The sequence below is a fragment of the Lagenorhynchus albirostris genome, chromosome 4 (assembly GCF_949774975.1).
Source record: "Lagenorhynchus albirostris chromosome 4, mLagAlb1.1, whole genome shotgun sequence".
NCBI lineage: Eukaryota > Metazoa > Chordata > Mammalia > Artiodactyla > Delphinidae > Lagenorhynchus > Lagenorhynchus albirostris.
The window spans coordinates 30,000,125-30,014,132 of record NC_083098.1 but is presented as its reverse complement, the minus strand read 5'-3'; the positions used below and the strand labels follow the sequence as shown (position 1 = coordinate 30,014,132).

Genomic DNA, 14,008 nt, shown 5'->3' with positions numbered 1-14,008 from the left:
TCTTCACTAGTTTTGCCCAACCCTATCACTTGATTCAGGCTTTTTTTCTTTTTTTTTTCTGTAAGGGAACACTAATCAAGGAGTTTAACACATAAATAATCAGAGGTTATAACAGCTACCAGGAGATCATATTATCTTGCAGTCTGAAGCTTGGTGTGAAGTACATGGATGAGGTTAGGATGAGCAGAGGTTAGGCCATAGGGGGTGACTGGAGTGGTAGGAGGGCTTTTTTCTCCTTTTATTTCTTGCTCCATGGTCTATACCAGTTTCTCCCTTACATACCTCCCTGCATTTAGAGTGCCTGGGCTTGGGAGCTCCTTTTTTTTTGTTTCCAGACATGCTGCTGCAGCTCTTCAGAGTAGCGCTTGGTGCTTTTGGTAACTTCTGCACTCAGCAACTCCTCCTACAATGGTACAGAGAAGGACAGTGATTTGGGTTTCTGTATCCAAGAGAGCTATAACATATCAAAATTTATGGGATGCAGCTAAAGTAGTATTCAGGGGGAAATTTTATAGCTTTAAATACCTATATCTGAAATACAGAAATGCCTAACATCAGTAACCTAAGCTTCCATCTTTAGAAACTAGAAAAAGAAGAAGCTAAATGGAAAACAAGTAGGAAAAAGTGACTAAAGAAAATTAGAGCAGAAATCAATGAAAAAGAGACAAAAAACAATAAAGAAGATCAATTAAACGAAAGCTGATTCCTTAAAAAGCTCAATAAAATTGACATTCTTTTAACTGCCTAACTATGAACAAAAGAGATAGTATGAATTACCAAAGTCAGAAATGAAAGAAGGGACTGCACTGCTTACCATGTAGAAATTAAAAGGATTAGAAGGAAATATCCTGAACAGCTTCAGCCTACAAATTAAGACAATTGAGATGAGATGGGTAAATTCCTAGAAAGACAGAATTGTCAAAACTGACTCAAGAAGAAATTAAAATTCTGAATAGACCTATAACAGGTCCATTGAATTTGTAATTTAAAAACCTTCCCACAAAGAAGAGTCAAAGCCCAGATGGCTTTACTGGTGAATCTTATCAAATAGATAAATTAGAAAAGATATCAATCTTTCATAAACTCATCCTCAAGACACAGGAAGAAGAAACACTTTCTAGCTCATTCTATGAGGCCATCTTTACCCTAATACCAATGCTAGGCAAAGACATCACAAGAAAAAACAAGCTAGCAAGAGAAAACTGTAGACTAATATCCCTAATGAACATGTATTCAAAAATCCTTTACAAAATATTATCAAACCAAATCCAGCAGTATACAAAAAGGATTATAAAGTAGCCATGTGGGTTTTATCACAGGAATGCAGATTGGTTTAAATGTGAAAATCAATTAATGTTATGCATGAAGTTAATAGAATACAGGACCAAAAAAAAGAAAACCCACATCATCATCTCAGTAGACACAGAAAAAGCATTTGACAAAATGAAACACGCATTCATGACTAGAAAATCTCAACTGACTAGAAATATAAGGGAATTTCTACAAACAGATAAATAGCAACCATCAAAAACCCACATAACATACACTGTACTTAATGTTGAAAGACTGAATGCTTTTCCCCTAAGGTCAGGAAGGCTAGGATGTCTTCCATTGTCACCACTTCTATCAATATTATATTGATATATAATGTGTGCTAAGCCTGTGTGATAGGAAAGGAAGGGAAGGGAAAAATCAAAGGCATCCAGATTGGAAAGGGAAATGTCTTTATTCCTAGATGACAAAAGACATGTACAATTTTTGCAATGAAAAGTGTAAAACACGGCTGTTAGAAAGTAAAGACAGACATCAATAAATGGAGACATTCCATATTCATGGATCAGAAGGTTCAATATGATTAAGATGTCAATTCTTTCTCAATCTATAAACTTAATACCATCCCTGTCAAAATTTAGTACACTTTCTGGGAGAAATAGAGAAGCTGAAATACAATGGATCTAGAATTGCCAAAACAGTTTTGAAAAAGAACAACAAAATTACAGAACTTATACTATCTGATTTCAAAACTTACCATAAAACCACAGTAATCAAAATGTGTGCTATTTATACAAGGATAGGCACATAAATTAATGAAACTACATTGAGAATAAAGAAATAAACCCTTGCATTTATGGTCAGTGGCTTTTTAAGAAACGTGCCAACACAATTCAATGAAGAAAGGGTAATCCTTAAACAAATGGTACTATAATGACTGGATAGTCACATGCAAGAAAATGAACTTCAACACTTACCACACACTGTTCATAAGAATTAAGGTGTGTCATAGACCTATATTTAAGATCTAAAACTAAAAAATTTCTCAAATATAGGATAAAAACTTTATCATCTTGCAGTAGGCAGAGAGTTCACATGTGACACCCAAAAGCATAATTCATAAAAGACAAAAATTGAGAAGACGGATTTAATCAAAATTTAAAATGTTTGTGCTTTAAATATATCACTAAGTATGTGAAAAGATAAGCCACAGACTGAGAAATATTTGCACATCATGTATTTGATAGACTTGTATCCAGAATGTATGAAGACCTTTGACAACTCAATAATAGGACAGAAGCAACCCAATTAAGGTAAAAAAGATCTGAATAGTAATTTCCTCAAAGAAAATAAACAAATGGCTAATTAACACATGAAAAGATGTTCAACAATGTACATTAAAATTATAATAAGATACCATTTTACACTCACTAGAATGGCTATAATAAAAATTTCATACAATAGCAAGTATTGGCAGAGATGTGGAAAATTTGGAACATCATACATTGTTTGTTGGAATATATAATGGAAGACAATTTGGCAGTTTCTCAAAAAGAGAAATATTAAGTCAACAGACAACCTGGCAGTTTCACTCCTAGGAATCTACCCAAAAGAAATGCAACCATATGTTCAGCAACGACGTGTACGTGAATGTTCTGAGTAGCATTTTTCATAATAGCTAAAAACTGGAATAATTTAAATGTCTATCAACTGGTGAATGGATTTAAAAAATGTGGTATATTCTCTATTCATACAATGGAATACTATTTACAATCAAAAGAAATGAACTGCTCATACATGCTGCCACATTGATGAACCTCAAAACATTATGGTTAGTAGAAGAAGCCTGATGCAGAAGATTACATGATGTATGATTCCATTTATCTGAAATGTTCAGAAACGGCTAGTTCATAGAGACAGAAAGTAGATTGATAGTTGCCTAGAGCTGGGGATAGGAATAGGAATTAACTCTAAATAGGCACAAGGGAAGTTTTAGTGTTGATTAAAATGTTCCAGAATACAATGTGGTGATAATTGCACAACTCTAGAAATTTACTTTAAAAAATCATTGAATAGTACACTTACAAGGGTAACTTTTGTGTTACGTAAATTATACCTTTGGAAATAAAGCTAGAAAAAAATATGTATCTTGTCCTTAGTAGTAGGAAGAACTGTGACAGCATACTTCTCTGAGATTCTGGGCTCTGAATGTAGTAATTAATCCTCCCACCTATTTCCCACTGCTACTTAGTATTGGTCAGTTGTATCCTTTGTTACTCACATTACATTAAGAAAACAGAAAACTTGGTCTACTATTAGGCTGTATAAAAGAATAATAGTTTCCCTTACCTTTATCCGAACCCACGAATGGACACCTGAGGAGCTGGGATCCTCTTTCCCCTATTACAATGGGTATACAAAAATAATGTTTAAATTTGTAATGTACAAATATGCTGTCTTTAAGAGATGAATATTTAAACTGATAAAGATGTGAATGCAATTTTATGTGTATTACTTAGTTACTATAATTACTTTTGTATCAGTAAGGCAGTGAATTATTAATCATGCTGTTATTAATCAACATTTATGGAGCCTAGATATTATAATGGCTTTGTAATGACAGCTTATCTAGATGAATAGAATATGGATAATAGACCTGTGACTCATCCAAATCATTCGTTTAACCATTAATTATAGATTGAAACATCTCCAGCATTCGTTAGTATAACATGAATAGAATGTCTCATAATAATACAGATGCCATTTTGAACGAGCACAGAAGTCATGATTTATTATTGATCTAATTAATCTTAAGTTTAATTTGATTCTATATCAAATTCTTTTTCTTGCAGGCGTATCTCATTAGCTAGTCCTCGTCAACTTTTTAAAGCTTCTAATATGACCCAGCGATGGCAACATAGGGAGATTTCAAATTTTGAGTACTTGATGTTTCTCAACACAATAGCAGGTAATTTAAGCTCACATGTTGATGTATTTCAAATGATAAATTATTAATAGTGATATGATTAAATTATTTTGAGTATTTGTATAAATAGAGTCATTCCATGTAAAGCTAAAGGCATAAGCAAGCATACAAAGATGGGAAGAAATGCAGTATAGCTAAAGAACAATTAATGGTATAGTATGTGTGTGTGTTTGTGTTTGCGTGTACATAAAATATATATTCATAAAGGTATAATGAAAAAGAAAACTAGAAAGGTACTTGGAGAAATGTACTTGGAGACATTATGCAAGATTTTTTTTGTCAGTTTGAGGAATTGGCAGTCAACTTACAGGGAAACGTTTGAAAGTTTTTGAACAAATGAGTAATATCAGAACTGTATGAAAAGTTGGAAGCAGTATGAAGGATAAATTATGGTGCAGAGAGTCTAGGTAGAGAGCAGAAGTTAGGAAGCAATTACATATAAAAAGTAATGAGGGCCTGCATTAGAGAGGTGACAATAGGAATTAAAACAAAGGATTAGATAACACAAGAATTGGGCTTCCCTGGTGGTGCAGTGGTTGAGAATCTGCCTGCCAATGCAAGGGACATGGGTTCGATCCCTGGTCCTGGAAGATCCCACATGCCGCGGAGCAACTAAGCCCATGTGCCACAACTACTGAGCCTGTGCTCTAGAGCCCATGAGCCACAACTACTGAGGCTACATGCCGCAACTACTGAAGCCCACCCACTTAGAGCCTGTGCTCCACAACAAAAGAAGCCACCGCAATGAGAAGCCCGCATACGGCACAAAGAGTAGCCCCCGTTCACCACAACTAGAGAAAGCTTGCGTGCAGCAACAAAGACCCAGTGCAGCCAAAAATAAATTAATTAATTAAACAAACAAAAAAAGATAACACAAGAATTTACAAGGTACAAACCATTTGCCATGCAGACAACTGAATGTTGGGAGTAAATGAGAAAAATGTGTCAGAAAAGACTTCCAGGCTTCTGCTCTAAATCATGAGGAAAATAGTGGTGCAATTAAAGGGAGAAGTCAAAAAATCGATCTAGAGAAAGATGATTTTACTGTGCTATCAAGATATCCAAGAAAAGAATTGTTGGAGTATAGGTTAAGTGAGGGTATTTGGAGCTTAGAGATAGGACGTTGGATTTCATCTGCATAGACAGGAAATCACCAAGAGAGAGAGTTGAGATTACCAAGCCAGGTGTTACAGAAAGCAGTGAGGTAAGGTCTGGGGAATGCACTTGAGCATAACAAAAAGAAAGAGGGAAAGTTATTAAGGAAGAGAAGAGAATGACTGACCCCAGAGTTTATAGACTTAATAGGAGGAGAACTAAGGTGAAGCAAATGTCTTGAGATACAAGGGGAAAGGGAGAAAGGCCTTGGCCACTGTATTAGATGTGATGGAGAGGTAAGGGAGAATTAAGAGTGAGTACAGGCCATGACTTTGGCTTTAATATCTCAGGACTTATGGGTTACTTTATAAGGGTTTGTTTTCTTTCTTTTTTTAAAAAAAAATATTTATTTTATTTATTTGGTTGTGCTAGGTCTTAGTTGCGGCAGGCTGGCTCCTTAGTTGTGGCATGAGAACCCTTAGTTGCAGCATGCATATGGGATCTAATTCCCTGACCAGGGATTGAACCCAGGCCCCCTGCATTGGGAGTGCTGAGTCTTATCCACTATGCCACCAGGGAAGTCCCTAGGGGTTTATTTGCAAAACAAGCAAAATAGTTTGATTATAAGGACTGAATGGTTCGAGATTAAACGAGAATATTAGATGTAGATTACAGTTTTCTTGTGTAATAGTAAAGAGAGGGTGAGTTAAGGCAGTGGAGAGTAACTATGAAAGAGGAAGAGAGAGGAAAAGTAACAATTCACATTATGAGGGAGACCTGTTCAAGAGCTCAGGTGGAAGAATCATACCTCCCAGAGAATAAAGACACTGTTGGAAAAGTGGAGAAGAGAGGGCGTAGTACGAAGAATTGGAAGTTCAGGGCTTACACTGAAAAAGTCTAAGATTCATCAGTTAGGGAGATACTCATCTGAGGGTCCATTGAGGGAAAGGAATAAAGAAAGTTTGAACAGTTATGTGGAATTTAGTAGGGATTGTATAACTAGAGACTGAAAGGATTTTTAAGTAATAATGAGAGACAGGGAACTTATGTAACAAGTTTAAATGGACATCTTTTGTACATGATAAATCAATTAACACCTAAATTGAATGCAGTGTAATAATTATGGACAGCATTTATGAAATGGTCTACTCTCAAATAACTTCTAGTGTGCCTATAGTGTCTTTTAAATATATCCCCTGTATATTCTCTTTAAAGAATAGAATCAATAATTTGTTTTGGATGGTTTTTACATACACTAGAGGCTGGGGTGGAGTCTCATGTTATTTAATATTTCTTCTACAGTGTTATCTGTGATACATATAGGTTCTCATGATATCTGGCACATTTCCCAAAAGACAGTCACTAGGCGTTCAGTAACTAAATATTGAATTTAACTTACTTAATAAAAGTCTGTTTACAGTGAGCAGGTACGTACTCTTTTTTTCGTAGGTACAATAAACTTGATTATTTAAGCAGATAGGCTAAGAAGAGGATTTTACTGTTTACTAACATCTCAATCAGGAAAATGTGAGAGAATGGAGACATCAAAATAGACTGCTTTTTGTTGTTTAAGTTTGGTCATTTTTTTCTGGGAGAAGTTAAAATTGACAGAAATATGTAATGACATAAACACTTCTGAATTAAAATTGTCCTAGTTATTCATGTTTCCTAAGACTATTTCCAGGTCAATCAAGGAAGAACTCTGTTATTCTAATAGACCTCAAGCCCATGATGAATACAGTGAAATAAAATGTTAAAAGCATCAAATCAGGTTGTAGTCCTTGCTCCGCTCCGTCCAATCGGGGGACTGTTTACCCTCTGCTCCCAGGTCTCTCAGGCAGCCACTCCCATGGGTACATGCCCAGAAGCTGCTCCTGCCCCATGCTCCCTCCCTCTGCCTTTCACTTCCCAGCTGCCAAGATCTTGGAAGCTTTGAAGCTCAACAGAGAAGGCAAATTCACTGAGAACAGTCTGTAAAGTGTCAAGCAATATCCAGATATTACCAGCACTCTGCCTGTCCCCTGCCTGAACCTGGGATTCTTCCATGGAGTGAGTGGTCCTAGGTCCTACACTGGCATTGCTCATTTGGTTGATGAAGACATATTGACAAAGTTGTTGTTGGTTATTCCCTTTTGCATTCTTACTAGCAATGCAAAAGAGGGACTGTTTCTCCACACCCTTGCCAACAGAGTATATTGTCAAGCTTTTGAACGTTTGCTAATCTGGTACCGCAGGACTGCCTGCTTGCTGAGACCCTCTGTAAAAGCTCCATACACCCTGGTATTGAGCTTTCCGAGGAGGTAACAGTATTCAGTGAGGGTCTTGGTGCTCCGACTGGGTGTCAGGCCTGTGCCTCTGAGGTGGGAGAGCCAAGTTCAGGACATTGGTCCACCAGAGACATCCCAGCTCCATGTGATACCAAACGGTGAAAGCTCTCCCAGAGATCTCCATCTCAAAGCTGAGACCCAGCTCCACTCAACAACCAGCAAGCTACAGTGCTGGACACCCTATGCCAAACAACTAGCAAGACAGGAGTACAACCCCACCCATTAGCAGAGAGGCTGTCTAAAATCATAAGGTCACAGACACCCCAAAACACACCACCAGTCGGGGTCCTGCCCACGAAAAAGACAGGATTCAGCCTCATCCACCAGAACATAGGCACTACTCCCTTCCACCAGGAAGCCTACACAACCCACTGAACCAACCTTAGCCATTGGGGGCACACACCAAAAACAACAGGAGCTACAAACCTGCAGCCTGCGAAATGGAGACCCCCAAGCACAGTAAGTTAAGCAAAATAAGAAGACAGACAAACACACAGCAGATGAAGGAGCAAGGTAAAAACCCACCAGACCAAACAAATGAAGAGGAAATAGACAGTCTACCTGAAAAAGAATTCAGAGTAATGATAGTAAAGATGACCCAAAATCGTAGAAATAGAATGGAGAAAATACAAGAAACGTTTAACAAGGACCTAGAAGAACTAAAGAGCAAACAGACAATGATGAACAGCACAACAAATGAAATTAAAAATTCTCTACAAGGAATCAATAGCAGAATAACTGAGGCAGAAGAACGGATAAGTGATGTAGAAGATAAAATAGTGGAAATAACTACTGCAGAGCAGAATAAAGAAAAAAGAATGAAAAGAATTCAGACAGTCTTAGAGACCTCTGGGACAACATTAAACATACCAACATTCGAACTATAGGGGCCCTGGAGGAAAAAGAGAAAAAGGAAGAGACTGAGAGAATATTTGAAGAGATATCTGAAGTTGAAAACTTCCTAATATGGGAAAGGAAATAGTCAATCAAGTCCAGGAAGCTCAGAGAGTCCCATACAGGATAAATCCAAGGAGAAACACGCCAAGACACACATTAATCAAACTATCAAAAATACAAAGAAAAAATATTATAATTGGCAAGGGAAAAACAACAAATAACATACAAGGGAATCCCCATAAGGTTAACAGCTGATCTTTCAGCAGAAACTTTGCAGCCAGAAGGGAGTGGCAAGACCTATGTAAAATAATGAAAGAGAAAAACCTACAACCAAGATTACTCTACCCAGCAAGGATCTCATTCAGATTCAACAGAGAAATTAAAACCTTTACAGACAAGCAAAAGCTGAGAGAGTTCAGCACCACGAAACCAGCTTTACAACACATGCTAAAGGAACTTCTCTAGGCAAGAAACACAAGAGAAGGAAAAGACCTACAATAAAAAACCCAAAACAATTAAGAAAATGGTAATAGGAACCTACATATCGATAATTACCTTAAATGTAAATGGATTAAATGCTCCCACCAAAAGACATAGACTGGCTGAATGGATACAAAAATAAGGCCCGTATATATGCTGTCTACAAGAGACCCACTTCAGACCTAGGGACATAAAGACTGAAAGTGAGGGGATGGAAAAAGATATTCCATTTAAATGGAAATCAAAAGAAAGCTGGAGTAGCAATTCTCATATCAGACAATATAGACTTTAAAATAAAGACTATTACAAGAGACAGAGAAGGACACTGCATAACGATCAAGGGATCAATCCAAGAAGAGATATAACAATTGTAAATATTTATCCACCCAACATAGGAGCACCTCAATACATAAGGCAAATGCTAACAGCCATAAAAGGGAAATCGACAATAACAAAATGATAGTAGGGGACTTGAACACCCCACTTTCATCAATGGACAGATCATCCAAAATGAAAATAAATAAGGAAACACAAGCGTTAAATGATACATGAAACAAGATGGAATTAATTGATATTTATAGGACATTCCATTGAAAAACAACAGAATACACTTTCTTCTCAGGTGCTCATGGAACATTCTCCAGGATAGATCATATCTCGGGTCACAGATCAAGCCTTGGTAAATTTAAAAAAATTGAAATCATATCACGTATCTTTTCCAACCACAATACTCTAAGACTAGATACCAATTATAGGAAAAAATCTGTAAAAATTACCAACACATGGAGGCTAAACAATACGCTACTTAATAACCAGGAGATCACTGAAGAAATCAAAGATGAAATCAAAATATACCTAGAAACAAATGACAAAGAAAACATGACAACCCAAAACCTATGGGATGCAGCAAAAGTAGTTCTAAGAGGTAAGTTTATAGCAATAAAATCCTACCTCAAGAAACAAACATCTTAAATAAACAACCTTAACCTTACACCTAAAGCAATTAAAGAAGAACAAAAAAACCCCAAAGTTAGCAGAAGGAAAGAAATCATAAAGATCAGATCAGAAATAAATGAAAAAGAAATGAATGAAGCAATAACAAAGATCAATTGAAAGCTGGTTTTTAGAGAAGATAAACAAATTGATAAACCGTTAGCCAGATGCATCAAGAAAAAAATGGAGAAGACTCAAATCAATAGAATTAGAAATGATAAAGGAGAAGTAGCAACTGGCACTGCAGACATACAAAAGATCATGAGAGATCTCACCTCATATAGGTGCCATTTTATTGGCACCTATATGCCAATAAAATGGACAACCTGGAAGAAATGGACAAATTCACAGAAAAGCACAACCTTCCAAGACTGAATGAGGAAGAAATAGAAAACATAAACAGACCAATCACAAGCACTGAAATTGAGACTGTGATTAAAAATCTTCCAACAAACAAAAGCCAAGGACTAGATGGCTTCACAGGCGAATTCTATCAAACATTTAGAGAAGAGCTTACACCTGTCCTTCTCAAACTCTTCCAAAATATAGCAGAGGGAGGAACATTCCCAAATTCATTCTACAAGGCCACTATAATCCTGATACCAGAACCAGACAAAGGTGTCACACAGAAAGAAAACTACAGGCCAGTATCACTGATGATCATAGATGCAAAAATTTCCAACAAAATACTAGCAAACAGAATCCAACAGCACATTACAAGGATCATACACCATGATCAAGTGGGATTTATCCCGGGAATGCAAGGATTCTTCAATATGCGCAAGTCAATCAGTGTGATAAACCATAATAATAAATTGAAGGAGAAAAACCATATGATCATCACAATAGATGCAGAAAAAGCTTTTGACAAAATTCAACAGCCATTTATGATAAACTCCCTCCAGAAGGTAGGCATGGAGGGAACTTACCTCAACATAATAAAGCCCATATATGACAAACCCACAGCCAACATCATTCTCAATGGTGAAAAACTGAAACCATTTCCTCTAAGATCAGGAACAAGACAAGGTTGTCGACTCTCACCACAATTATTCAACATAGTTTTGGAAATCCTATCCACATCAATCAGAGAAGAAAAAGAAATAAAAGGAATACAAATTGGAAAAGAAGTAAAGCTGTCACTGTTTCCAGTTGACATAATAGAGAATCCTAAAGATGCTGTCAGAAAACTACTAGAGCTAATAAATAAATTTGGTAAAGTAACAGGCTCAAAATTAATGCACATAAATCTCTTGCATTCCTATACACTAATGATGAAAAAAATCTGAAAGAGAAATTAAGGAAACACTCCCATTTGCCACTGCAACAAAGAATAAAATACCTAGGAATAAACCTACCTAAGGAGACCAAAGACATGTATGCAGAAAACTATAAGACACTGATGAAAGAAATTAAAGGTGATACAAACAGATGGAGTGATATACCATGTTCTTGGATTGGAAGAGTCAACATTGTGAAAATGACTCTACTACCCAAAGCAATCTACAGATTCAGTGCAATCCCTATCAAACTACCAATGTCATTTTTCACAGAACTAGAACAAAAAATTTCACAACTTGTATGGAGACACAAAATACCACGAATAGCCAAAGCAAATCTTGAGAAAGAAAAACAGAGCTGGAGGAATCAGGCTCCCTGTCTTCAGACTATACTACAAAGCTACAATAATCAGGACAGTATGGTCCTGGCACAAAACCAGAAATATAAATCAATGGAACAGGATAGAAAGCCCAGAGATAAACGCACCCACATATGGTCACCTTATCTTTCATAAAGGAAGCAAGAATATACAATGGAGAAAAGACAGCCTCTTCAGTAAGTGGTGCTGGGAAAACTGGACAGCTACATGTAAAAGAATGAAATTAGAACACTCCCTAACACCATAGACAAAAATAAACTCAAAATGGATTAAAGACCTAAATGTAAGACCGGACACTATAAAACTCTTAGAGGAAAACATAGTAAGAACACTCTTTTTTTTTTTTTCTTTTTTTTCTTTTTTTTTTGCGGTACACGGGCCTCTCACTGTTGTGGCCTCTCCCGTTGCGGAGCACAGGCTCCAGACGTGCAGGCTCAGCAGCCATGGCTCACGGGCCCAGCCGCTCCGCAGCATGTGGGATCTTCCCGGACCAGGGCACGAACCCGTGTCCCCTGCATCGGCAGGCGGACTCTCAAGCACTGCGCCACCAGGGAAGCCCTAAGAACACTCTTTGACATAAATCACAGCAAGATCTTTTTTGATCCACCTCTTAGAGTGATGGAAATAAAAAGAAAAATAAGCAAATGGGACCTAATGAAACTTAAAAGCTTTTGCACAGCAAAGGAAACCATAAGCAAGATGAAAAGACAACCCTCAGAATGGGAGAAAATATTTGCAAATGAAGCAACTGACAAGGGATTAATCTCCAAAATTTACAAGCAGGTCATGCAGCTCAATTTCAAAAAAAAAAAACAACCTGATCCAAAAATGGGTAGAAAACCTAGATAGACATTTCTCCAAGGAAGTTATACTGATTGCCAACAAACACATGAAAGGATGCTCAACATCACTAATCATTAGAGAAATGCAAATCAAAACTACAACGAGGGGCTTCCCTGGTGGCACAGTGGTTGAGAGTCCACCTGCCGATGCAGAGGACACGGGTTTGTGCCCCGGTATGGGAAGATCCCACATGCCGCAGAGCGGCTGGGCCCGCGAGCCATGGCCGCTGAGCCTGCGCGTCCGGAGCCTGTGCTGCACAACAGGAGAGGCCACAACAGTGAGAGGCCCGTGTACCGCAAAAAAAAAAAAAACTACAATGAGGTGTCACCTCACACTGGTCAGAATGGCCATCATCCAAAAACCTACAAACAATAAATGCTGGACAGGGTGTGGAGAAAAGGGAACTCTCTTGCACTGTTGGTGGGAATGTAAATTGATATAGCCACTATGGAGAACAATATGGAAGTTCTTAAAAATGTAAAAGTAGAGCTACCATATGATGCAGCAATCCCACTACTGGACATATACCCTGAGAAAACCATAATTCAAAAGGAGTCATGTACCACAATGTTCATTGTAGCTCTATTTACAATAGCCAGGACATGGAAGCAACCTAACTGTCCATCGACAGATGAATGGATAAAGAAGATATGCCCCATATATACGATGGAATATTACTCAGCCATAAAAAGAAACGAAATTGAGTTATTTGTAGTGAGGTGGCTGGACCCAAGGTCTGTCTTACAGAGTGAAGTACGTCAGAAAGAGAAAAACCAATACCATATGCTAACACATATATATGGAATCTGGAAAAAAAAAAAAAAGGTTCTGAAGAACCTAGGGGCAGGACAGGAATAAAGATGCAGACGTATAGCATGGACTTGAGGACATGGACAGGTGGAAAGCTAAGCTGGAACGAAGTGAGAGAGTGGCGTGGACATATATACCAAAGGTAAAATAGATAGCTATTGGGAAGCAGCCGCATAGCCCAGGGAGATCAGCTCGGTGCTTTGTGACCACATAGAGGGGTGGGATTGGGAGGGTGGGAGGGAGACGCAAGAGGGAGGAGATATGGAGATATATGTATATGTATAGCTTATTCACTTTGTTATAAAGCAGAAACTAACACACGATTGTGAAGCAATTATACTCCAATAAAGATGTTTAAAAAAACAAACAAACATCCAATCATAAGGGAGGCTTAGATACCAAGAATTTGTGTCGAGAGCTACTGTAATACTCAGCTGTATATTGATTTGATATCCGTATATATTTGAGAACAGGAAGAGAATGGGGATGATATAATACACTGTAAGAAAGGAATTCAACCAGTATTAATATCCTTGTTTGCCTTGTAATTTAGCCATAAGAGTCTGTTCACATTAAATCTAAGTAAAAATAGGTTATAGACTAGTAAAATCGTGGAGTCAAATGCCAACATTTTTACTACAGAAA

General features: G+C 37.4%; 1 protein-coding gene across 5 annotated transcripts in view; it reads left to right on the top strand.

Moving 5' to 3' along the window:
- The window catches only part of LRBA (LPS responsive beige-like anchor protein), a 730,232-nt gene that overhangs the window by 516,464 nt on the left and 199,760 nt on the right, over positions 1 to 14,008 (top strand). For all 5 annotated transcript variants that reach the window (XM_060147738.1, XM_060147737.1, XM_060147734.1 and 2 more), the window contains one exon: positions 4,125 to 4,240. In XM_060147738.1, the coding sequence (XP_060003721.1) occupies positions 4,125 to 4,240 (116 nt within the window). The remainder of the gene's footprint in view (positions 1 to 4,124; positions 4,241 to 14,008) is intronic.